The 27,679-nt window shown below is 35.3% G+C and overlaps 1 protein-coding gene across 7 annotated transcripts in view; it reads right to left on the minus strand.

The window, feature by feature from the left end:
- FAT1 (FAT atypical cadherin 1) overlaps positions 1 to 27,679 on the minus strand; it is a 104,503-nt gene that overhangs the window by 15,398 nt on the left and 61,426 nt on the right. For all 7 annotated transcript variants that reach the window (XM_048941142.1, XM_048941145.1, XM_048941141.1 and 4 more), the window contains 12 exons: positions 26,710 to 26,849; positions 19,242 to 19,517; positions 18,818 to 19,028; positions 12,357 to 16,424; positions 11,511 to 11,707; positions 10,020 to 10,173; positions 8,467 to 8,700; positions 7,071 to 7,460; positions 5,560 to 5,774; positions 5,008 to 5,145; positions 3,325 to 3,468; positions 1,099 to 1,296 (listed from right to left, as the gene is read on the minus strand). In XM_048941142.1, the coding sequence (XP_048797099.1) occupies positions 1,099 to 1,296; positions 3,325 to 3,468; positions 5,008 to 5,145; positions 5,560 to 5,774; positions 7,071 to 7,460; positions 8,467 to 8,700; positions 10,020 to 10,173; positions 11,511 to 11,707; positions 12,357 to 16,424; positions 18,818 to 19,028; positions 19,242 to 19,517; positions 26,710 to 26,849 (6,365 nt within the window). The remainder of the gene's footprint in view (positions 1 to 1,098; positions 1,297 to 3,324; positions 3,469 to 5,007; positions 5,146 to 5,559; positions 5,775 to 7,070; positions 7,461 to 8,466; positions 8,701 to 10,019; positions 10,174 to 11,510; positions 11,708 to 12,356; positions 16,425 to 18,817; positions 19,029 to 19,241; positions 19,518 to 26,709; positions 26,850 to 27,679) is intronic.

The following is a 27,679-nucleotide window of genomic DNA, read 5'->3' on the forward strand; positions in this document are numbered from 1 at the left end:
TGAGCAAACAGTACTGCTGTAAAATTCTACACACTTATTCAGAAATGATGTGCAATATTACATATGAGAATAACAGAGATGTAAAGGCCATATAAACTCATGTGAAAATAAAGGTGAGAACTTTTCTTAAAATGTGTCTTTGGAAATGAGGTATTTGGAAATTAAGGCCAACTACTTTAGCCTATCAATTTTAAATCCCCTGGTCACAGTTTCTTAATTTATTACTGAACAAAAAAGGACTAGATAAGATTTTAAAAAAAGGTTTTTTTTTCTTTTTTTTTTTTTTTTTCTAATGTTAAGGTGCTATTTTAGAGAACTTATCTAACTTATCTATCCTTTACTGTAATTCTGATTTTCAGACGTAGCCTCAACCTTCTGCACAACTGTTGCAAGTGTACGCAGACACCCTTCCAGGGTCATTTTTGAATTCTTTGCAATAGCAAAATTCTGAGACCTGCAAGTACAGTGCTACTGCTTATGAGAATCAGACAGTGAGGTTGAATGCTATGTGAAAGGTCCACTGACTTGGTTTTCCAAACTTAAAAAAAAGATTACATGTTTTCAATTGCCCTCAAAAAAAAAGAATGTAGTATTACAGAAAACTGTCAGTACTGCCACGCCATGAAAATTTTAAAATCCCTGTTGCCACTGTATCAATGTATTCCAGCTCACAGCTTCAAGCATCAAAGCAATAGCGGGGGCAGGAGTTTGCAGTGAACAGGAGGTGGTTCAAGACACCTCTCCCCTGCCGGCTTTTCCAGACAGATGCCAGAGTGCAGCAAAATGTGTAAGCTAAAATATGTACCACATGTGAAAAGCCTTATCAAAAGCACTCACCCTGTCAACATTTCACTGGCACCAAATGCTAACAGTTAGTTCACCTCACTATTACATTTGCAGTACAATTCCACTTCAATCAACAGACTGTCTGAATATGCTACTGGAAGGGACGTGCCTCAAATAACTACTTAGCATGTCATGATCTCATAACAGAAAGACAAATTATTTTCCAAGTAACAGGAAAAGGTGGTGGTTTGTGTACAAGTGGAGAAAGTTTAATTCTTAAACTACAAAGCAGCTAGACGTAGTGTATCCTACCTTAACATGTAGTAAATAGTGATCCCTCACTTTGCGATTCAGAGCAGCAGTTGTTGTCAGTACTCCTTGATGGTTAACCTGGAAAGTGTTCTCTTCATTTCCACTCAGGATGGTGAAAAGAAAAGGAGGACCATTGTGAGAAGAATCCTTGTCTGTCACCAACAACTGAAGCACACTAAATCCAATAGGCTTATTTTCCTAAAAATGCATTACACAATCACATTAGCTTTGTTGCACTTGGATGTATATACTGACATTCATTTTTCACAAAAAGAAAGAAAACCAAATTACCGTCAAATCAGCTAATAACTATCAGTGAAATCAGAATGACAAGGGCTGTTTAAGAACGAACAATACACTCTGAAGAATGATAAAAACAGTAAAAAAATTCATAGGTTTTGATTCTTTTCTAAAGCTTTGTCTGAGATTGTTGTAGGTAGCTTAACCTTGAAACTTCACATTTTCCACTTTCAGTCAGAATCAAAATTACAGAAGATTAACTACCTAGTCATCAAAGATTTCAAATGTAGCTAAAACACTCACTAAACATAATTGAGTGCCTTTGTGGGAGGACTACAAAAACATATTACTCCATCTCACCCCTTGTGTCTCAAATTATTGTCACACGAATAAAGCCACAGTCTGCTTAAAATACGAAATCCAAGTTTAAAAGTTTGTATTATAAAGTTTCAAGTTGGCATAATGTTGATGTCTGATGTTTCAGACTCTTTACAGACTTAGGCTTATTGAGCCTCTGATGTTCACAACCTTACCTCAAGCTGAGAACAACTCTCCCATAACATATGTTATACTGTATCTACCAGATTTTATACATACAAATTTTAAATGCCAAAAAAGTAGAAGTATCATTGCAAAGTATAGTAATAAAAAATGCTATTCTTATAGTTGCAAAACTCTCTGAACAAGAATACTCTCTTCTTGAGAGAGTAAGCAGGTGAAATTTTGTCGTTAATTTTATCAGATATGGCAGCCTATTTTTTTTTTTTTCTTAAGAAAACCATACAAGGACCACAATTTTAAGTAATATTTACAATTCAACATCTAAATTTATTTAGTTTTAATACTAGCTAAGAACATTGCCAGTTGCCATTTGTCCGTATTTGTCCATTCCCAGTGTATAGGAGATGTAGACCAACATTTCTGGGCAACTCCTCTAGCTTTTTCTCTGCGTCCCTCATACTGGGGTGGGTTAATATGAATGAACAATAAAACAAAGTCTACCTTTTTAGCTGAGTGGGGGAAACATTACCAATATTAATTATGTTGACTTCAAAAAAGATTTGAACTGAGAAAAGCAAAATACCTTTGATAGCACACTAATTCAAGACATCTTACTTGTATACTCTAAACACTGGGTAGAAATAAATTACCTTACCCTCTTTTGGAAAGGTGCCTTCACAAATCATGTAAAGGTCCTGAATAGAAGTGTTATGTTAGATAGGCAGAGATTCCCAGACATTATTGTCCGATCTTCACTTACCTACTGCACAAGGCCAAGGACCAGCAAAAGCGAAAGGACCCAAGGGATTGAGCTGACATGTTATCAGAACAAAGATCTTAATAATTATTGCTTCTTTCCCTTCCATTCATTCTCTACTGAATTTGGGAAGGTAAGAAGTATGGAAGCTGTCTCTGCTATCTTTGCCTTAGTAGAGAGTTCTCTGAATCAGGCAAATATTTGATGGCCACTGAGAATCTGCCCCACTAATACCATGCTAAGGAGCAAAATCAGTCAAAGAGTTGGTATGTAGCACTGTGAAATACTACTCCTGTTCTAATTGCCTCTGATCCCAGAGGGGGCCAATAGGAATGAACTCAAACTATGGGTCAAAGTGCAGAATACCTGCTCAAAGATCCAAACGAAATAGCAGAATTATTATGTATTATAACCTGCTTGTATGATGTTAAGAGCACTGTAAATATGAATTCAAACTCAATGTATTATATATACACATACACAAAGTAAAAGAACACAATCTACTTGCAAAGTAAATTTCCAAAATAGACTGCACAATATGGACTTTGTAACTCTTAACACACTTATACAGTCTCATTAACGACCTTAATTAGAAAATGACGATATAGAAAATTAAACTGAAACATTAGGTTTATCATATCCCACAAAATTTTTTCAAGTCACAAATTAACATTCAAATAATATCATTGATTTGATTACTAGAGCATTACTGTATGCATCTAGTTTACCTGGATGATAACGCTATAGTTTCCTTTTGAGAATACTGGAGGATTGTCATTTACATCAGAAACATCAATGTTAACTGTAGTAGTGTTACGTCTAGGTGGGTTTCCATTATCTGAAGCTTGAACTGTCAAGGTATATCCTGAAATCTATTTAAAAATTATAAACAAAAACAAAAACATACATTTAGTAAAGAACAAAGAAAGAACAATAAACTCGTTTTTTCTTTTAAGAAATATTTTAGTGTAAACCTCCAGTAAAGCTTGCCTTTCTATCTTTGATCATTTTTCTCTCCCCACAGATGGCCCCCCAGCCCTGTCTCAAAAAGTACTGACAAAAATACGGTCATATTGTCACAGCTGTACAAGGGCTGCTCCAAAAGTAATAACTCCTATTTTATTACCCTGTCCCACGACTTCAGAGGTGGATGTTCAACCTTCCCAATAATATTCCCTTACATTTTGTTGCCATGCAATAGAAATCAAAATGCATATGAAGCAAAAGTGTGTAACTGAATTCCTTCATGAGAAAAAAATGGCACCCACTGACATTCATCAGTGCTTGCTGAACACTGATGAGATCAAATGGTGGATCATAGAATCATAGAATCATAGAATTACTAAAGTTGGAAAAGACCTAAAAGATCACCCAGTCCAACCGTTCACCTATTCCCAATAGCTCCCACTAAACCATGTCCCTCAACGCAACATCCAGTCTTTCCTTGAACACCCCCAGGGTCGGTGATTCCACCACCTCCCTGGGCAGTCCATTCCAGTGCCTGACCACCCTTTCTGAAAAGTAATACTTCCTCATGTCCAGCCTGAATCTCCCCTGGTGTAGCTTGAAACCATTCCCCCTGGTCCTATCACTAATGATACGAGAGAAGAGGCCGACCCCCAGCTCACTACAACCTCCCTTCAGGAAGTTACAGAGAGCAATAAGGTCTCCCCTGAGCCTCCTCTTCTCCAGACTGAACATTCCCAGCTCCTTCAGCCTCTCCTCATATGGCCTGTGTTCCAGACCCCTCACCAGCTTTGTTGCCCTTCTTTGAACATGTTCCAGGGCCTCAATATCTTTCTTGCAGTGAGGGGCCCAAAACTGGACACAGTACTCGAGGTGCGGCCTCACGAGTGCTGAATATAGGGGAACAATCACCTCTCTGCTCCTGCTTGCAACACTGTTTCTGATGCAAGCCAGGATGCCATTGGCCTTCTTGGCCACCTGGGCACACTGTCGGCTCATGTTCAGCCGAGCATCAATCAATACCTCCAGGTCCATTTCCTCTACGCCATCCTCTACGGATGTGAGCACAGTGCGTGGTGCATTTCAGCAGTGGTAACAGGGACAGTGGTTCACCTCTGCTGGTGCAAATTTTTATAAGCACAGTTTGTTCATCACTGTCAAACATGTGTAGCTAGTGGTGATCATATTGAAAAATAGTGTTTTGTTGCTGAGACTTTCCTCTACCAAATAGTGTTATTGTGCTCTTCATATCTGCTATAGTTTCCATGAAAGTAAATAGGAGGCATTACTTTTGGAGTGACATACACATTAATTTTGGAATATTTAAAGTGATAGTCTAGAAATATACTCCCAAAACTGTAGCCATAAAAAAAAAAAAAAACAAAAAAAAACCTATAATAAACTCAATACCTATAATATACTCAAAAAAGTATAGAAAAACTTACCTTTTCTCGGTCCAGAAGTTTAGTCACTTTTATTTCACCTCTTGAAGGGTCAATTGTAAAAGGATTTCCCTGATTGCCATCTGTAATTGTGTAGTGAATGTGGTTGTTTGAAGGTCCATCGGCATCATCTGCCATAACCTAAGGGAAATTACAGTCTCATTTAAAACAAGTCTATACAGATTCTATCATCATTCACACAAACTCATTCCACAAATGAATATGTTTTCATCTAATGAATTACAGCATTACACAGATCTTAGGAGAAACATCCTAACATTAAGAACATACCAGCATCATTTAATTTTTGGAAAAAAATCAGAAAATTACTCCTATTTTCTAAAGGAGAACAAAATATATCATAAAACATTATCTACTTTCCCATAATATTTCAAGTCTCTGGCTCCAAACTTTTTAAAAATTAATTTCATTTCACTCTGTGGCAAACGTCTTTATTAATTTATGCCCATCTTCCCATCATTAATTATTCCTTTCAGACTGAAAACATGATTGTTATAACAGAGTATTTCAAAGGAAAAAAGTGAAAATACGTACTGTAATGACTGACTGTTCAAGCACAGCATCCTCACTGATTACTGCAGTGTATGTGTCTTGGCTAAACACTGGAGTGTTGTCATTGATATCAGTCACGTTAATATTCACTGTTACAACATCACTTAATGATGGTGTGCCTCCGTCTGTGGCTTCTACTGTCAAGTAATACTCATGAGAACTTTCATAGTCCAAGCTGTCAATGATAAAAATGGCTCCTATTGGAGGAAATAAATACACAGAAACTCACTGTTACAGTGAAATGATCAGACTACATACAGAAGGTCGGTTCATGCCACTACTATTAAAGATTTCTACTTTAAAATCACCAGGCTGGGATTTTATAATGGTAGAAAGTAGCATAATGAAGAAATTTAGAAAAATTATTTTTAACTTTTTAAATTAAGATTAACTGAAAATACAAAAACACCTTTAAGCCTGACTTTCCTTGCATTAACATTTATTTCAGATGTGGAGAGGACAACACAGAGAAAGTAGGAGCAGTGTCTGGCCATGACTTATTATCAATAGAAATATCTCACTTAAAGTGAAAATTCTTAACCAAATATTTAAAATAGTTCAGTCACTAATATATGCATTAATTTGCTGCTGTAAGAGTGTTTCTCTGGAATTTTCTTACTCATTTCAAATCTGTGAGTAAGTTAAACTGGCAAATTACTTGTACAGTACAGTACCGTGCAGGTGCTGGAAAAAGTAGTAGGAAGAATTATAATTTCCATTACACTGATATATTAACTATTACTGACTTTCAGATAGGGATCTTACTTGAAAACAAAAACAAGCAAAAAAACTCAGCAGAAATGAATTCTAGAAAAATAACTATATAAGAAAATAAAAGCTATAATTGAGGTTTACGAGTATTTTTAACAAATTATTGCCATTAATAGGCTACATTTTTCCAAATAAGATAAGTGCTTCCACTTCCAGAGACTAAATCTGATTAACAAGTGAGCCCGAAATCTCCATCGTCATGCTAGATATATACTTGAATAGAATACTCCAATCTTTCTTTAATGACACATCAAGCTTCTCTGGAATGATTGTCTTCATGGGGCAATATCTACTTTTCCCTGCCAATTTCATTTCTGATCTTTCTTTCACCAAGTCTGGATGCTTGTTCTGATTACATGGCATTTGTGAAAAAAAAACAAAAATGTTAGGCTTCTGTCATTACAGGACCATGTCTTCCCTCTGTGTAGAAAAAATCCAGCTAGGAAACCTTACCTTTTGTCAACTATATGAATATAACTGAAATAAATAATAAATAGGAGTGATAAATAAATTCTACTCTTGCTTATTAAGCACCTTGTCAAAATGGGTGAGCAAACGGTAGCACTGCCTTTACAGCAAGGATGATGCACATACATTATACAATGTATTTGCTTGCATTACTGCAAAACATAGTATGGTGTTATCCTTGTTTAGACTAACATATCATTTCAGGATAAGATAAGACTGAATAAGCATTACTGCAAGATCAGTTACATTCTTACCTGTTGTAGAATCAATACTGAATTTTCCATGTTCATTCCCACTGACTATTGAGTACGTGATTTCAGCATTGGCTTCAATGTCCCTGCTGGCAGCATGGATCTGGAGAACTTCAGTCCCAACCATTGTGTCTTCTGATATACTTGCACTGTACTCCCTATACTCAAATACAGGTGGATTATCATTTATATCCAAAACGGAAACTATAAGACTACTTGTGGAAGACAGCCTTCGAGGTAAACCCTCATCTGTAGCCTTCAAAGTCAGCGTGTACACAGCTTGCAACTCCCGATCCAAAGACTTCTCTAACCGGATGATTCCAGAGAATTCATCAATAGAGAACTGGCCCTCTGCAGAGTTCACCAGTGAATAATGGATTTTACGGTTCATCCCTGTATTTTGAAAACAGTAACAGAGCATGAAGCAGCAGACAAAATACGCCAACAAAATAACAGATCTGACAGCTATAAGAATAAAATGTGCATGTTAAATACTATCATTCATGCTACAGTAAATTTCAGCAGAAATTAATGGCTTCTGTCAAGGGCAGAATGATTTCCAAAAACATGTAATTAATTTAAAAAGTTAAGCTAGCCCTTCATTGCACCAATTTTCTGCCAGATAAGAAAACATGAAGCATGGTTCTGCTTCAGTCACAGTACTAGCTAATATGAAACGATTTGTAATACAAATCTAATTATAACCTTAGAACAACAACATCTGCTTAGCAGGCTTAAAAAATAACATGGGAGGATATGGAAGAGTTTGGCGTTATCAAATAACTAGATGCAGTTCCAATGAGTTCATTTAGGAGCCATAACCCAAAATTGACAGGAATATAACTTCCGGCAACTTTTTTGTAAAGGAGAGCAATCAAAAAACTTGGCTTCTGAGCCAAGTATTTTGCTCCTGTGTCTCAAAGAGAAGGGAAATGTGAAAACACCTGTCTACTACCTTCCAGTTGAGCAACCTAACTATTATAGCACAAAGAAAGTTTGTTGTTTCAAAAGAACAAGGCATCCATTATTTGATTAATAATATTGTGATATATGGAAACCATAAAGACATTATGGCGTTTTATTCTTCCTTACAATAACAAAGCTTAAGAATGTACTCTTCTAATGTCATTTTCAGTTTGTGTTCACTTAAATACTCCTAGCTAAATAGTAACAGCAGAGACAGCAAAATCTTAATAGGGTAACATATGCTTTGGAATCAAATGGAACAGTTCATTTGGAATGGGCCTTCGAAGTATATCTTTCAGTAGTCCATTCCTGAGAGGTATCAAACACCTGTCAGTTCCCCTGAAAGACTTAACACCTTTCAGAATAAGATTAAATAAGCATTACTGTAACTTTGAGACCAAAAAGGCAAAAGTTTTGGTCAAAGAATGCATACCCGCATCTGCATCTGTTGCTTGCACTCTTGTCAAAAGTGTTTTAGGCTCTGTGTTTTCAAATACCGTAATGGAGTAAGGATCAACTGTGAACTCTGGGGCATTATCATTCACATCTTCCAGAGTCAGAATAATATTAGCCTGGCAGAATCTTCCTCCTCCATCTGTGGCTTTCACTAGAAGGTAATAAATTGCTTGCTGCTCACGGTCCAGTGGCATTAATGTTTTCAGTTCACCTATAAACAGAATAACAAATATGAGTTCATGCAAGTTGCAAAAATTACATATCCCTAACATGTTCTTTTCTAATACCTCTGTACTCAGCAAAACAAAACGACAATTTTCTTTTTGAGAATAGCTTAATCAGTGGCCAAGTCAGTGATCTGCCTTTTCAGGTCAGATTGAATACGTCTCTTTTTTCCATTGCTTTTGAAGGAGAAATCAGCTAAAGTAAGAGTACCCAACAATGTAGAGACAACATGCATGCATTCACAAATTAAAGAGTTATCATGTAAAGTAAATTAAAATATGATAAATTTCGCGTACTGTTTTCCTGGCTGTGTTCCGTCCACAGGAAAGGACTTCACCCTCATCTTCCAACATTCAGTGAATAAAAAGAGCTATTTACACCATCAAATATAACCAAATTAGCTATTACAGACAAATCTCCAGAAGTCTAACACACATTTTCTTTCCAAAGTGACATTAACCATGCCTGGAACAATGTGTAGCCGTTTTCTCCTTTTGACTGATTCAAAAAACATTCTGAAATACTGTTTGCAATTATGCTAGCCCCAACATTCTGAATTTATGTGACAACTTGTTAGCACAGCATACGGGTGACATTCAAAGTCAATCTCCTTGAAGTAAGATTCTTTTCATTTATTTTGCCACTAAAGTGTGCTTATTTCCTTCTCTATATTTCTGCTATAACTTTGTATCTATTTTGTTAATTTTTTTTCTACATTATTAACTCCCTTTCTACTTATCTACTGCAGTTTGCAGTGCACAGAGTTTTTGCACTGGCCTACATAATAACTCAAAAGTAGTGAATATCATGAAAAGCAAACAACGTCAGGAAAGTTAAAAGCTTATCTTTACTATATACAATGATTCAAAAAAACCTGCCAATTTTGGCATTTACTATGGAAAGGAAACATGTTGCTCATTCTAACCTCTGCCCATTTAACATGCCAAACCAAACGATGGCAGGGAGAATCTGAATGAAGATTATCTTATCTTTTGTTTATCAACTCTGATTGCTATTAATACAATATAAATAGTACAAAAATTCATGGCATATTTTTACTCCAATCACTTCTGCATGAAGTCTCTGACTTCAGGGCAGTTGCCCTATTTACTTTAGTTTCTCAAGTATTAAACACTTGCCTTTTCCCTAGCTTCTAATCAATATATTTATGTACTACAAACTCATATAATACATTAACTCTTAATGAAAAGCTTCAAATACTGACATTTATGTGTATCGTAAAGTAGTCATAAAACATTTTATAAAATGAAGTCATGATTCCTTTTGTTTATAAAGCTTTGTTACCTGTGTCGGGAGAGAGTCCAAACTTCTCCGCTCCTGGGCCATGTAATGTATATGTAATTTCTGCATTGGAACGAATATCTGCATCTGTGGCAGATACCTGCATTATCAGTTTGCCAGGAAGAGCATCCTCAGGAACAGTATCGGTGTATAAAGCCTGGAAAAGTTTTAAATTTCATTCAAAGACTTAACACACAGAGTAAATAGGCTTGGAAAGGGATTGCAAAGAGAGAATGGCAGTTGAGAAAATATTGTTTTATAAACAATATATATATTATATTATAATATTGGGAACACGTGAAGTGAATCAGAGGATGAAATACTGAAAATGACAAGGACTTACAATTTTCCAATTAATTACTTCACATTTATTACATTATTCAAAGGTAATTATTACTAAAACTATAGGGACTTTTTGAGTGTTAACACAGATGAGAACTCTGAACACATGTAACAGATTAACTGATAATTAAGTGCATTCCCAAGCAAGGAGGTCTGAATTTTTAGCAATTTCCTTTTTTTCTCTTCTGGTAAATCATCTTGTCTAGGTCAGATTCAATCCAGAAGACACCAATACCCATCTTTTATGTTGCACTTCATGAAATACAAGCTTCCAGTTTAAAAGGCACTAAGCACTCATATAGCACATTTATAGCACTATATAGCTAATATACAAAGACTGAGCCTTATAGATAACATCAATATTATCAAAGCAGTAAAGTTAAAAACACTGACTTACTAGTTTGCAGTTAACTGCAATCTTTTGTACAAATGTACATGTTGATCAACATAAACACAGACTAATAAAAAGAATCAGTCACTGTATATTTGATCCTTGCCAAAACAAGAAAACATTTTGCCTTTCTGCCCATTACTAAAATAAAAGGAAGCTGGCTATGAAAATCCAGTTTGCTTATAATACACTTCTGCTTCTCCCCCCCTTTTTTTCTTTTCTTGTTTTCCTTTTTCCCATTTGTTATATTTCATATCTGTTTTTGCAAACTATCATGTGATAAAGTAGATGACTTAGTAAAAAAAGAAAAAAACTGTGGATCACAGATCTTTGATTTTGGACAATATTCCAGGCTTTTCAACTCTTTCCCCTCCCATTCCCCACCAAGCAATGGTAAAAACTAAGCAATGGTACTTAGCATCTTTTGAGACTTCGCTTCCTTCAGAAAAATACAGCACACAAACTGTAGTAGAAGCAGATTAAAACAGTTCCTCAGGGGAAAGTATGCATTAAAACAAGAGAAGTGACCTAAAATTATTTTAGTACTACTCTTAAAACACCCAGCTAGTGTTAAAAGTACATCAATGAATTGTCTTTGATTATTTATTTAAATAAACTTGTCCAATTGCTGTGACAGAATTCTTAGTAGTCCAAAGTTCTGTTACCAACATTAAAGGAACACCCATTTATCTGTCTCCTAAGAAGCAATTTCAGTGCAATTTTGCCTATGGAAGCAACTGGACATTGAAGATTATGCCTACCTTTTCACATACAGGGCTGTTGTCATTAGCATCAAGGACTTTAACCTCCACCACAGCTCTAGTAGCAAATGTTCCATCAGTAGCTGTAATATTTAGAAGGTAATGGTCCTTTTCTTCCCTGTCCAGGGGCTTTTTGACGTAAACTTTCCATTCATTCTGTATATTTTCAACAGCAAACTGTCCCAAGAGATCACCTCCTATAATATAAAAGTAAACTTTGAATTAAAAACAATACAGAGAATGCTACTATTACTCTATCAACACTAAACTACATCTAAAAATAAAATAAAATAAAAATTTAAATACAAATTTAGAGCAGCCACTTTCCACGTGTGGCTGCACTTGAAAAAGTTTTAATTTTCACATAGAAATAGTAGGCTTTGATAAAATATTTAACTGCTGCCAATAAAATCTATAAAAACCAATGTAGGAATTCATGCAGCAGCATTATAGATAACATTGTAAGACACTGAAAGAAAAACATTATAATACTCCACTGGAAGTTAATTATTTTGTATTTCTTTGATTCTGTTTTTAACCACAATGGTGATTTCAGTGCAAATATATATTTCTTTATAAAATATAATATAAGTGAACTAAACAGAATACTTAGGGAAGCATGCTGAGCAAAACACATATCAAATAGGAAGCCAAAGAGTTGTTTTCCAAAACTCCTTTTCCCCTTAATCATTCCCACTGTTATTTAATTTTAAGACATACACCTTTTTTCTTTGTTGCTAAATGGTTTCAAGTATGTTTCAAAAATTTGAAGGATTAAGTTATAGCGCATATAGTTCCAGGACACCTCAAGTGATTTTTTTTCTGACATTATTCAAAAAAAGTTACCTGTAATGTAGTAAGAGACTTGTCTATTGTCTTCTTTTGTATCAGCATCAGTAGTACTTAAGATGGCAATTATTCCTCCTGGAGGGTCATCCTCACTGACTGTTCCTTTATATATCTCTGCAGTAAAGCGTGGAGGGTTGTCATTCACATCTGTAACAGTAACTTCAACCACAGCCAGAGAAGACAGCTGAATTTTTTCACCTCGATCAGATGCAATCACTGTAATTTTGTATTTGTCTCTCATCTCATGGTCAAGTTCTTTGAGAGTGGTAATCCAGCCAGTTTCCATGTTTATGGCAAAAGACTCTATAACATCTAGTTCTTGAGAAGGATCTAAGCTGTAAGTGACCTGCCCGTTAAGTCCTGAATCTAAGTCAGTTCCTTTTACTTGGATCACTCTTGTTCCAACTGGCATGTTTTCTACGATGAAAGCTTCATATGGATTGGATTCCAAAACTGGTTTGTTATCATTTGCATCTCTTACTTGAATGCTTACTTCTACTGAGGAAATAACATTATAATCTTCATTTGTATATTGTGCTAGCACTGAGAACTGGTACCATTTAGTTGTTTCATGATCAAGATTCTTCTCAAGTTTCAACTTCCCAGTCTGTCGATCAATCACAAAAAAATTATCTCTATTGCTTTCAGGAGTGTTCCCTTTAATCAGACTATACACCAAAGTCTGATTATGCTCTGCTTTGATAATATCTATCTCAGTTCCAACTGGAATGTCCTCTGAAACCATGTAAGAATAAAATGGTTCTGAAAATTTTGGTAGAGACACTTCTGGTGGGAGTATTCTAGCATAAACGGGAACAACTGACTCTTTCTGAGGGGATCCGCCATCAACAGCTCTAACAAAAAAGGTTAGAAACTCATTTTCTAAACCAATTAAGCTTTCTTTTGTTGTAATTATACCAGACAAAGAATCAATTTCTAAATTCTCTTTAACATTTTCGGACTCCGCTTCAATAGTATATGTGATGTCTGCGTTTGTACCCTCATCAGCATCAGATGCCCAGACTTTAATGACAGAAGTTCCGCGTGGAACATTAGATCCAATATTTACTTCATACTCCATTGCTCGAAACTGTGGAGCATTATCATTGTCATCGGTTAATATCACATTAACTGTACAGAAACCAACTTTTCCTCCCGAATCTTTGGCCATTAAACTAATGGCAATTACTTTTTCTGCTTGTGTTTCCCGGTCAAGCTTCTCAGAGGTAAAAATCTGCCCTCTCTCACTTATATAAAATCTATCTTTGGCAAAGTCATTTATAATGTGGTAAGTGATATGGCCATAAGTACCAGAATCTTCATCTCTTGCTCTAACTACGGTCACTAAAGTATGCAGTGGAGCATTTTCAGCTAGTTCAACCTCGTATTCATTCTGACTAAAAACAGGGCTGTGCATATTTGCACTTGTTACAGTTACACGAACTTGGGCCGAGCTCCTGAAAACTCCATCAGAAACAGACACATTAAGAATATAATGTGGCTTCAGTGCCTGCCTGCGTAGGTTTGAGACAGTGATAATGCCAGTTTTACTATTAATTACAAAATTCTTTTGGTCATTGCCTGTCATAATGGAGTACTCCAGTTTGTCAGCATCTGACCTATCTGCATCTGAAGCTTGCACGCACGTCACAAAATGTCCATGAGGAGCCAGTTCACTAATTTTAGCTTCATAAACCAATTGGGTAAAAAGAGGAGGGTTGTCATTTAGATCGGTCACATCAACAGTTATAACAGTATCACTGCTCAAGGGCAGCATGCCACCATCTATGGCCCTTATTAGTAACTTGTGTTGTTGAATTTTTTCATAGTCCAAAGTTCTTGTTGTGAGAATGAGTCCAGTGCTGCTGTCTATGTGGAAGTACTCGTGACTTTCAGTGTCATCCTCAATCAAATGATAGGAAATTCCCCTGTTTGTTCCAGAATCAGCATCTGTAGCACTCACTTGTACAACAGATGTTCCAATGACTGAGGCCTCAGAAAGAGTTACAGTGTAAGACTGCTCTGTGAACACGGGAGGATTATCGTTGATGTCTTCCACTATTATGTCTACAAACACATCTGCATGTGCTCCAGTTAGGGAGTCTGTTGCTCGGACATTCAGCTTGTAGGCTGGATGAGACTCAAAGTCAAGAGGGCCAACAACATTTATCACTCCAGTGTTGAAGTTGATCATGAACTGATTGAAAGGATCTCCATCTGTGATGCTGTAAAACACTTTAAGTCCTTCTGGGCTGTTTGCTTGTACATGTACTACAGGACTATGGAGCTGAATATTTTCTGGTATCTCTGCACTGTAGAAAGGCTTTTCAAAAACTGGCATAGCTTTATTCATAACTGTAATTGGGACTATAACTTCAGCAGAAAAAGCAGGTTCTCCTCCATCTTTTGCCACTACTGTGACCAGGTACTCCTTATTTACTGTGTCTGGTTCAAACTTCTTCTTCAGAGAGATTTCACCAGAGGGATCAATTTGGAAATGTTCATGATGCTCTTTAAGATAGTAATGCACTTCTCCATTTCTGCCTGCATCTTTATCTACGGCAGTGACACGTCGAATAACACAGCCTACTTCAGAGTCTACTTTAACTGCTGCATAATATGGAAGATTGACAAAAAATGGAGCGTTATCATTTACATCTTCCACTGTGACTTTAACTACAATATGCGCAACAACTGATGGTTTATGTTCCTCTGTCACTTCTACGACCACATCAAAAGATTCTTGCTGTTCACGATCGAATGGTATTCCTGTTGTTGAAAGGACTCCTGAAGTTGGGCTTACTTTAAATCTGCTATCTGGGTTTAGAATATGATAAAACAAAGGCTCATTTATTTGATTCCCTATAGCAGTAATCACAGCTATTGTTTTTGCCTCAGTGGAATTCTCCTGGACTACTGCAGAGTAAGAACTCTGTGTAAATTTCAGTTGGCTTACTTTGCTTTCTTTCACATTAATTTTTACAGATGCAGTGCTTGCAAATCTGCCATCAGATGCTCTCACTGTTAATTCATATCTACTTCGTAACTGAGTTGTATTTTGTACTGTTATATCTCCAGTCTTGGGATTTATTAAAAATTTTTCTCCAATGTTGCCTTCGATAATGGAATAAATCAGTTGTGAAAAAATGCCTGAATCAGCATCAGTGGCATTTACGCTGATGACTTTCACGCCTTTATAGGTTGGAACCAAAATGGATGTGTCATACACCTCTCTTGAAAACACAGGAGGACAATCATTGATATCGACTACATAAATAGTAACGTTAGCTGCATATTCTGCATATAAACGTGGAATACCCATATCATGTACTTGTACAGAAAAGTGGAAAATATTTGTCTCCTCATAGTCCAGACTCATTAATGTCCGAATGGCACCAGTGCTAGAATCAATGGCAAAATACTTGCGGACAGATGGTTCAACAATTTGATAAACAAGCAAAGCATTTGATTCTTTATCAGCATCCATAGCTCGAATTACTAATGGGACATTCTTGTCAGTCAGAACCACACTGTTAACTGAAGCTGATTCACTGATGAGTCCTGTATATTCAGACTGCATAAAAATTGGTATATTGTCATTCTCATCCCGAAGATGTACCAAAACTGTTGTGTTAGTAGTCAAACCAGCCATGTTTGTTCCCTGCACAGTTAGTGTGTAAACAGGCAAAGTTTCAAAGTCAAGTGCCTTCTGTGAAACAATGACACCCGAGTTTGGGTTGATAGCAAAGACATCTCCTATATTACCATCTTTTATTTCATAAACTACAGAAGACAGACTGTATGCTGTAACCATTCCAACAAAACTGCCAATGCTAGCACTTTCACTGATTTCTGTAGAATATTCTTTGGCTGTAAATTTTGGCGAGGCATTATCAGAAACTGTAACAAATATATGCACAGAAGTCACTTCATTCATTGGAGGATCTCCTTTGTCTGTAGCTTTTACCATCAAGTTGTACTCTTCCTGGTTACTATGATCTAATTCTTTAGCAACTTTAATCATGCCCAAGATAGGATCTATCACGAAGGAATTTCCAATATTCCCTATAAAAAAAAAAAAAGTAATTAAGAAAAATAAAGAATGATTGTTTATTGTACAAAAAAGACAAAGTAAAGAGAAAATAGAAAATGTTAAAGTTGCTTAATTTTGTTTAACAAACATCTGTAGCCTCTCTGGAAAGTTTTCTGTAAAGAAGTGTTTGCAGAAATTCTAAATTTAATTGTAGAAACACTGCATAAAACACTAAACTATTCAAGACTTAAAAATAAATGTAAAATATTCTATTCCTTAAAAAAAAAAAGGCAAGTATTCCGCAATTTTCAACATTATAAATCATATGTTTTCTTCAAATTATTTTTGTTATTGAATTTGTGCTTAAGCCTACTTAAGTACCTACTGAAGCTGAAAAGAACTTATATTCAGAAATTAACGTTAGTGGAACTCAGGTCCCATTTCAGGATCTAGAATAATTACATAGTTCTAAAAAAAGAAGTGTTTTAATGGCACTTCTGAATCTCAGTTGTTTATGCAAGTATTGTTTAAATCTCTGCTTCAGAATGAACCTTTCTGAACCAGACCAAAATTCACATTTTCTCATTAACTTCATGTTAATATATAGGTAAGTTATTCCTTGTGATCAAGTATTAGGAGAAAAATACTATCTTCTGACTATTACAAGCTAACGCTTGATAACCATTTTTCTTCATGTTTTTCAAATACATGGCTGAATTCCACTGCACAAAATATTCAGCTCATGTACTAAATAGAGTAAAATTAATACTGTAGTTCCTTAAAATCTGTATTACTAGAGCCATGATCTCAGCACGGAAAAAAATTTTAAGAACTTCTGAGTTATGCATACAAGTAGGCAAGAGATCAGTTTTTATTTATTTATTTTTTTTTAAGCGGAGGCTCTAAACACAGTGGCATTCTTAGAATATCCCATTACAAATCTAGGCAGCCATTACAAACATTTAAAGAATGTTCTATCCATATGCTTAGAACATCAGTTACAATGCTTTAGCCTCCCAGTTGGTCACTTTCCTATAAAACAAATCTAATAAAGTCTAACATTTACTCCTACAAAAAGCTAGAAGAAAGGAAGTGAGCAGCATGTAACTTCATTTTAGACAGCACGCATACAGAATCTTTTTCTTGCAGCATTTTGTCATTTCTAACACATGCACTGCTGAACTAGGAAAGGCAAGTGAAAAGTTTCATGTCTTGCCTGGAAAAGTCATATATCCTCAAATTATAGAAAAAAATACATATATACTAAGGAATTTATCAAATATATTCCTTGTCTTTGAGCAACCATAATCATAGCTTCATTTACACAGTGCTTCAAAGTGTTTTTATGTCAACGCTTTGATGGAAAAAAGGAAAATATTTACAATAAACAATTCCTACGCCTTTGCAAAGTAACCGATGTCAAACAAAAATAAAACATTTGTGTATATCACCTTGTGTGGAACCATAACTAAACAGATTTTAGCAACTGTTCTCTTTCATATACAATTGCTTATGCTTGCAGCTGAGACTTTTATTTTTAAATTACTTTCTAAATTGAAAGTAGGCATCTAGTTAATGAAGTTTAAATGACATTTTTATTTTTCATTAAGCCTAAATAGCTTAGGACCTGAGCAACTGTAGGCTTGCATTTAGATTTCGCAAACTGAACCAGAACTGACTTCCAAATGCTAAGTGAACTCAGTCAGTGCCATCCCATAATCACACTACTGAAAATCACCATCATTTAAATTTCATTGTTAAAGGTAAGTTCAGAAAGATACAGTGAAGCATAAAATAAGCAGTGGCATCCAATGTTCTCCTCTGGCCTGCAATCTCAGGTCTCTCAGTGACAAACTGACTGGCTATTCTTACATGTTTTATTGAACCCCAATTGAATCCCAATTTAAAATCACCCAGATGTAACCAGGCAAAGCAAGACCTTCCATGCTACCTGTATCAGAAATTTTAGCTTAAACTGCAAAATTTAGTAGTTGTTTCTTCAGAAGTATATGAACACTACTTTTGAGCTCCCTTCTTTCACAATGTACTAAACACCAAAGTTCTTGTCTCATTATTTTAGTCTTTTCATCACATCTTTGCTTCACTTATACCATAAATTCCCAAAAAGAACGCTCTTTCAGATCTGAACTTCAGGTACGAAATTCTGTATTTTCTGAAGAACACATCCTCTTTCAGAGTTCAAAGGTATCTTTCCCTTCAGGAGAGCAACACAAATAATTAAGGGAAGATGAAAAATGTTTACCATTGTAGTTTTCTTTTCAACACTCTCAGGCTGTATTTTTAAGTACATGACACAAAATACAATGTGTACTCTCACAGCTGTTTTTTACGTGTCTAAAGTTGAAACAAAGCACGACAAGTATCATTTTAAAAACAAACTGAAGATATAAGAATGTCAACATACCTGATTCAATAGAATATACAATTTCTGCATTTTTTCCTTTGTCCTTATCTAATGCTGTAACCTGGAGGACTGCTGATCCAACAGCTGCTGACTCATACACACGGCCTTCATAGGAAGAGCTGGTGAACCACGGTGCATGGTCATTTGTGTCGCTGACGTTAATGATGATCCTAGCGTAGTTGCGTTTTACAGGAACGTCTTGATCTCGAACCTAAAACAATTAGCATAATACTAGTAATTATCACTGACAATTCAGAGGTTCACCAAATGTTACTAATTATTTAAGGTTCAGTCTTTACCAGTCAGAGACAAAGACTGAGTACAAATTAAATGTACAAATAAATGATTGCATTAGGGAGAAAAATAAAAGATTTTTTAAGAAGCACATGTTATAGAATACAGAACAAATATTGTGCTTATTTACCATTACTGTGAGAATATGCTGGTTCATTGTCTCATGATCTAGTTTTTCTGTGGTATAAAGAGATCCAGTTCCAGGGTCCAGACGAAATTTTTTAAGGCTGATGGGATCAGTGCTGCCTTGCATCGTATATATCAGTTTATTCTTCTCATCTCTGTCTGTGGCACTAACTTGCAAAATTTCTGTCTCTGGTACGGTGTCTTCAGGTATAACAACTTCATATTTTGAAGCAGAAAATTGAGGCCTGTGATTATTTGTGTCTATCACTTTGATATACACCTGAAATTATACATTGGGAGGGGAAAGCTTTAATAATTTATAGTAAACAGGAATGAAAAAGAGTATCATTAAAAATCAAACCATATATGCACATACTTCCAATGTAAGAAAATTTTTTTTCTTTTTCTCTTTTTTTTCTCCAGGGAAGAGAAGAGAGTTATAGGTAGGATTTACAGAGAAGATGCAACTCACTGAATCTGAATCTGCTTCATCTTCCTCAAAGTCAAAAATAGCTTCCAAGAACATTAGAAGGTTTTTATTCTAAGTAACAGCAGAAAGACTGCTTCATAGAAATAACAAAGTGCTGCACCAAACCCTGGAGGCAGGCATCACAGTGTAGCCTGATGAACTGAAGTGAGATTGTGGGGACAAAAAGAACTGGTGTGCAGAACTTCTGGGTAAATTTCTATTGTAAGAGACAAGGATATTCCCCCAAACTGGGACGTTACCCACTCTGCTAGCTGAAATAACCATCACCAGAAAGAATTATTTTCATGGACAACTTCACTCAGATAAAAGACTGGCATATAAAATGTAATATAGGAACATAGGTGAAGAGGGCAAGTGTGGAATGTTAAGAATTAGAAGCCAGATATGGAATGAAATTCTACACAAGGAATAAAAAGTTTTAAGCTTATTTGAAACCACAAAACCATCTGTGGGTAAACAAGATCATCAGAAAATATAAGCAGCAACTAAAAAGAAGCTTGTGCTAAAATACAATTTTGCCTCAGTTTCATTCACAGAGGAAAATAGGAAGAGTGACCCGGCACAAAACAAAATTAAAATGAGATACTGGAAAAAATGAAAACTATTCAGCAGGACAAGATGGAGCCACTCATGCTGGATTACATGAAAAATAATAATAAAAAGATGGTAATACCCCTGTTTAACATGCACTATTAATAACATTGAGCTCCACTGTCATATAGTAGAGAGGTCTGTAGCATCTGCAGATGTAAGCACAGCCCCATGACTTTTCTAGTACACATATTCTTTGGTATTTCAGATAAACGAGTCATAATCCATTATACATTTTGGGAAATATTCATATGCATAGTTTTTCACTGTCTGAAACAATCCAATGTGACAAATACAAACTATCACTGCTATTAATAAGGAAAATCTACCAGAATTCTCACGATACAGAACAAATAGAAAAGAAATGTAATTATTGGGTACACTGATAAAATCCCTTGCAAGAGGTTGCTATGGAAACTAAGGACTTTGTTGTGTATTTTTTTTTCCTTTGTCATTGATTAGAAATAACTTAGAGATGAAAAAGTTAGAATAAATACCGATTTTCAGTAGTGAGAAAATTAATAGTAGGTGACCCAAGATGTGTTTTAGGTCAGGGCTTTAAATATATTCACTAATAAATTCAATTGGGAAATGAACAGCAAGAACGAAAAGCATATGACCTTAAATATGCCCTTTTTTGATTGTCTGACTAGAGATGAATAAATACAATATATTTTAATGCATCCTGGCAGAAAAGTTCATATAAAATATGGAATGGTCCAATGCAATCACTTACATAGTTTACATAAACTTACATAGTTCATGAGTACTTACATGCTCAGGAAAATTAAAAATGAAACAAAATAAGGATAGCTAAGAAATTAAAAAGCAGAAAACCCAATATTAATATAAATTAAACTACACTGATATATATTGTATAAAGGAAAATTTAAAAGACTGTATTCAACACAATTAATCCATGGATGATATGCTCTCAACATGAATATACCTCAACTGTTTTTTACTTGCTACCTACTTCATAAAAGATTATTAAGTTGTGACTTGGAAAAACATAAGCAAAAAGATAAAGCAGTAAAATTCGATTAACTTAATTCAAAATCATTATTGAAGTTTGTGCGCATTTTCCCTCAAATGAGAAAATACAGAAACTGAGATTGAACACAGAAGTGAGAGGAAATGCAACTCTAGAGCAACTGTGTTAGGTGAATCTTCCATGTGGAAGACATGGCCATCTGTGCTTCTGAAATACAAAAAATGAATAGAGAAAAGCAGCAATTTGAGAATGCAGTGCCCCAAAACCAAAACAAATCAAAACAAAACAAAAAAACTGCGTGCAGGTACTAAGTTAAAAACCAGGAATGTTGTGAATATGAAGCCAACTATATTATTAACAAACATATCACTAAGGAATTAACAGAGTGACTCAATCATTGTAAGTTGCTTGCTCAGGTATTACATTATTTGTTCATTACTCAAATCACTTGCTCAGGCATGCAGTTTTTCTACATAGTGGTAAACACAACTCAAATTTGATCAATAATGCAATTGTTTTAAATTTACTTATAATCAAAAGATTCCATCTGCCTCAGCTGAAAAAGCCTTTTATCTATCCATTTTTCAGTCAGTGATTTTGTTACTTTATGCCCACCCCTGAATTTCTATGGACAAGCAAAACATGAATCAAAGCACACCCTCATAGTAATGAAGGCAAACTGTACACTGGGCTGCTTTACTAAGGTGATCACTCTCCTTCAATTTGCCTGTGATTTTATAGATCTGTTACAGTCTGGAGCTCAGCAAGAAGAGAGATCTTGACAGACTAAAATGGAACCAGTGGAAGGCCACTAAAATCTAGAGGTGTGAGTGAAAGAAGATGAAATGCTCACAAGCTCCAACAAGGAGGCTCCAACAACTACAGTTAGACATAAGAACCCTTCTTTTCCAGGAGGGTTGCCAAACATTGCCATAAAAGCACATCCAAAGAAGTGGCGGAAGCCCTGTCATCTCAGGTACACAGAAATGGACTAATTCCTGAAGAACTTGATGCAGTTTTGCAGTTTGCTTTGCTCTGAGCCACCAGAGTCTGAATTAGATGAGCTACAAGATATCTTCTAACCTAAACTATTATACAAACAAACAAGGAAACCTTGCTTTCAAGTCAGAGAATTTTTGCTGATGCTAAGAGACAGATGCTACATGTGCATTTTCTTCTAGATGTGACAGGGCCAAACAGTCACCAAAACTGTTAAGGTCTTCATGTTAAATAAAAGGCAACAGAATACAGAAGTAAAATTGTACATGCAGTTAGTAAAGGCTTATAGAGCAAGAGATGGGTTTGTGTGCATGAGAATGAAGTAACTACATGAAGAACTTGTTCTACTCTAAAGTAAAATGTATAATAAAAGACAGCATCGTAAAATGTCAATGAAATTATAAGATGAAATTAAAATAAATTATATGAATATTATATCTTAAGAAAGAAGTTTAATATCAAGAGGCATGCAATAAAAAAGTTTGACATTAAGAGACCATAATGCCATCACTGAAATGAAATAGTGTGGAACGGAAGAAGCTTGACTGAACGTGCAAGCCTATGAGCAGATCTTGTGGAGGCTAATACAGCCTGGTCATACAGAAACAGAACAAAGTAGACCAGGATTACCTCAGGGCAGAACATGAAGTATATTAATTGTATGATTCATGAAATCCAAATTTGCATTGCAATGCACTGATTATTAGTGTTTCTGAGAAGAGATGTGCCACTACTTAAACATACTCAGTGTGTAATATTTAACAGTGATGTTCCTTTGTTCTAATATAATTTTGCATTTTTTGACTCCTTGTTGAGTTTTAAATATTTTCCTCCATTCATAATAACATTTTAGTCATTTTGGCATGTTTATATTCAAGTTCAGAAGCAAAAAGTTACATTATTCAGAGACAATATAAATGCTGTATATACACTATATAAATAATATAAATTCTGTTTCCAAAATGTCTCTGGAAGCATTATGGGGATCACATGCCTAAAAGCATGTTCAGTCAATGAAGACTTATCAACCCCAGAGCATAATATCCACATCAATTTTGGATAAGGCAAGATTAAATATTCTACAGTCGCACAGCAGTAAGCAAAATGCTGCAATTAGCTTTACACTGTTTTAAATGTTATTTCTAATGAAAAGAACTGATAGACATAGAAAAGTCTGGAAGCAGCATAGCTCAAAACAAGATTTGTTATTTACTTTCAAAAATTAACTCAATAGTTCGTATATTGCTTCTCATACCCTGTGAATAGCATTTTCTACTTAAGACCAAAACATTATAATCTGAAAACATAAGTACATTGATTTGTTTTTCAAATAATATTCCTTCCTAATCATCATTTGTCAAACAAATACCACTACTGTAGGCACGGAATTTGCTTGTCCTTGTTTTGCATCATGCATTTGGCATTTAGATGCATACAAAATTCTAATAGCCTCCACGCCTACTCCTGCTTTATTTTTCAAAAAACTATTTAACTGCAGCCTTGAAAGAGTCAAATACTCTCCAGATGTTAAGAGCCCAAGGCCAGCACAAGCCTTTAGTTTGAAGTCCGTTCAGAACACAATTTACAATGAGACTGATGTTTTCTTTGTTTCTCGTCCCCCTCCTCAATGTTTTGAAAATGTCATCAGCATTTTCAAGCCAAAACACAAAATTACTTAATCTGCTGTTAATCAAGGCCTCTTAAATTGTATACTGTATTTCAAATGTTTACAACCACTTTGCAAGCTAAAAGCTGCATACTGCATATTGTTGATCCAAAAACGTGTGCTAAGTATTCAGAGTTTTTGTGTCTGTCATTCCTAACTGTTTATCAGCTTGTTCATTCTACAGAATGTCAACATAACAACTTTAATCACAGTTGTTTCAGCAGCAAGTACAGTGAATAATGGAACATACACGCTGGTAGCCATAAACAACATCTTCAACTTTGATTTCACATCAACATTTTTAATTCCCCTAAAAGTAAGCCTCATTCCTGAAATTTATCTTCTTAACTCTAGTCCTCAGGGCTATCTTAGCAGATCAATCGATTTGGGTGGGCAAAGAGTTACAAAGGAGATCAGAGAAACAGTTAAAATCAAGAGTCTGTACATGCACCAACAGTTTCAGAGTTTGAACTAATCCACACTTCCCAATCTGCATACCACAGTAACATGAGACTCAAACAGTAACAGCTAACTTGCGCTTATCCCACAGGCAGGGGAAAAATGAGGATAATGAGAAAGAAGTCTCTGTGTTCTTGTAACAGAAACCACAAGCTCTATTCTTGCCAACTCTAGCTGAGAGAGGAAAAGTAAAGACATGAAAGAAAATCATACAAAAAGCAATCAGAGAAATAAAGGACTATAAATTTAAGACTGCCATTCCAATTCTTCTGCAGATGACTGTTGTGGCAAATGTTTATGATATTCACTCAGTTTACGAAATGCTAAAACAACAAATTCATTTAAAGAATTTGGACAAAAGCTACATTGTGCACTTCTGAGAAAAACTAAATGAATCACATGACCCAGGGGAAGAGAAGGGGTGAGGGTTAAAGTATTTTCATGACCTTCCAATCCCAACTTCTTTCAGCATATGAAACAGATCATGGCTCAAATGTGACAGCTTGGGATGCAAATGTCAATTCAACTATATAAAAGCAGCAGCACTAAGTAAAATGCCTGCAATCACTTGAGACCACAAGTTCATCGCTTACTAACTCCCAAGTAACTGTAACACACTTTGCATGGTGGCATTTTGACTGAATTCTTGAAAAAAAATAAACTAACAAACCCAACAAAACAAAAGCCTCCAGTTGTCTTCTGACTTGCCTGGCCAATTAAGTTCACTGCAATTAGAATTCTTCTATTTTTTTCACATAAAATCATACCATCTTTCCAGCATTTGAAAATTAGATTTGGTAAAAATGAATCCAGTCAATATTTTTGCTACAGCTAGGCAATAAATTTACAGCAGGATTCTCCAAAATTTTTATGGTGGCTATCAGCATCAGCAACAATGGCACCATGGTTAAGATAGCAGTGAGTTCTGGCTCATATACTGCTTGGGGAGGACTTACTGTAGTATCTAGAGATATGTCACCTGGAATATCACTGATAATCTTCACCACTAAAGGAAAAGTAAGTTCTCAAAGGGAAACTGCTACTCTTGCAAATTTTGACTACAGCATTTAGTGTTTTTGACCTATCAAATAAGGTGATCTCAATGAAAGACTGTTTTAAATCCTAAATGTCCACAAGGAATATATTTGCTCTGGCTGAAAGGAAGACATACAACAACATAGGGTGAAAAAAACAGAAGAACATACACTGCAAAAAAGTTGAACAACAACAAAAAAAATTACATACATTACAAAGATATCTGTGAACATAAAAACAGCTATGCATAGATTGTTCTTAGGTCTGTAACAGAGAGGCAAGTTAATTACAGGTAACACGGATACATCTTCATCCAAATCCAACAGTTTTAATTCAGTAAATAAATTCTTTCTTTTCCCTCTGGAATAAAAGGAGAGCTCTTCTATGCTTACATCTCCATTCACACCTATCTCTAATAAACCAACTATATTCAGGTTCTGGGCTAGGGAAAGAAACTAGATGGGGAAAACGGGATCTTCATCACAGTTCACTTTACTATGAGATATTTCCTTTAGGTTACAAGAAGCTTCTGCTTTACAGAACTTCCTATCAGCCCAACTGCAAATACTTGCCACTGCCATGGGATCTTAGTAGGGAATTGATTTAAAGACATTTGTCTTGTCAGAGATTGCCAAACACTCTACAGAACGCAGCAATCTCTACCTCCACTGAAAGTGTTATTCTGGACGATACACAAAGATGCTGTTTTCTAAACATCGTTTCTATAAGCACATATGCAGAAGGAGCAGCTCTATTTCCTAATACAGGAGTTGGATATTGTACGATTTGTCATCCACAGATCTTAGACAAAAAAAAAAAAAAATCAGCAAATCTTACAATGATCTTTCAAAATCAAAGCTAAGCAATCATATAATATATGGGTTAGGAGGGAGTACGATAAAGTGGGGTAATTCAGGTAAGAAATATTAATCCTTTTGAGTAAATCATGCATGAAAGAGCATTGTTTCAATTTCTTTTATTTAGCTAATGTAGGAAAATGACACAAATTAAAAGCTGCTGACTCAGATTACAGCAAACTAACAGACCTTCCACCTGGACTGTCAAATCCCATGACTCTATGAATATCAGAATCCAGCTCTGTTTTACAAAAACTCCCTAAGTTATATATACAATATTCACTGTCCAGGATGCAAAACATAAACATAAAGATTGAAGGTAACTCCTCCCCCCATGCAGCTACAAATTCATCCTTCTACTAACTTTGGAAGGTCCATTACCTGAGTGCTGATAGATCTGGTTCCATCTGTTGCCTCCACAGTCAAGTTGTAATTTGATTTCTGTTCTGCATCAAGAGGTCTAGCAACAATGATAGTTCCAGTACCCTTGTCCACATCAAATCGACTGTCATAGTTGCCACCTTGTTCAGGAAATTAGGAGAGGGAGAGGTTCATAAAACACAGTATCATTCTACTGTTTCATATATGGTCATGTTGTCTTCAGATGTTTAATGAAGGTGGAATTATATACACACATACTTATATATACACATTTATTTTAAACCCATTTTTTCCCTGGTAATACAATATGCTGCTACTTACAGATATTTAAAACTGATTAGTTTTGGATGAAACTGATTTGTCTGGCTTGTGGACAGTTAGTAGACAGATTCTTAGAAAAGATTCTCTTTTTTAAATCAGAATTTTAAGATCACAAACTGTGGGAAACTGACAATTAGTAGGTGAAATGTGATTTATTTTATGGGCAGACATTCAGGATAGATAGTGAAAAACATGCTCTGTATCAAAATAAACAAAAGATCCAAATAAGAAATGCTATCACATTTGTGTCTTTTGAATCAGAGTATAAATTACTATATTTGTGAATATTGTGAATATATGAATATAGCCAAGGTAAAAAAAAGAGCTCTAATATCTCCAAAGGATACTCATGTCAAAGCAGAGTATCTGAAGAATTCATTATCCAGCCTCTACTGGGATAAGATCTCAGATGAGTACTAAGTGTTTAAATCATCAATGATTAATTATGCCTATCTCTTTCTGAAACAAGCTATCCTTCCCTGCAAAACTTTCAAATTGCCCTTTGAAATATAGTTAAATAACTGATCAATAGCTGCATTTAAACATCTAATTGATTATCATGCCACTCTGAACATACTGTTATGAGAATACAATGTCCACTAAGTCCAAATATTGTTAATAATGATAAATACTGCAATTTAACTAGAAT

The sequence above is a fragment of the Lagopus muta genome, chromosome 4 (genome assembly GCF_023343835.1).
Source record: "Lagopus muta isolate bLagMut1 chromosome 4, bLagMut1 primary, whole genome shotgun sequence".
Lineage (NCBI taxonomy): Eukaryota > Metazoa > Chordata > Aves > Galliformes > Phasianidae > Lagopus > Lagopus muta.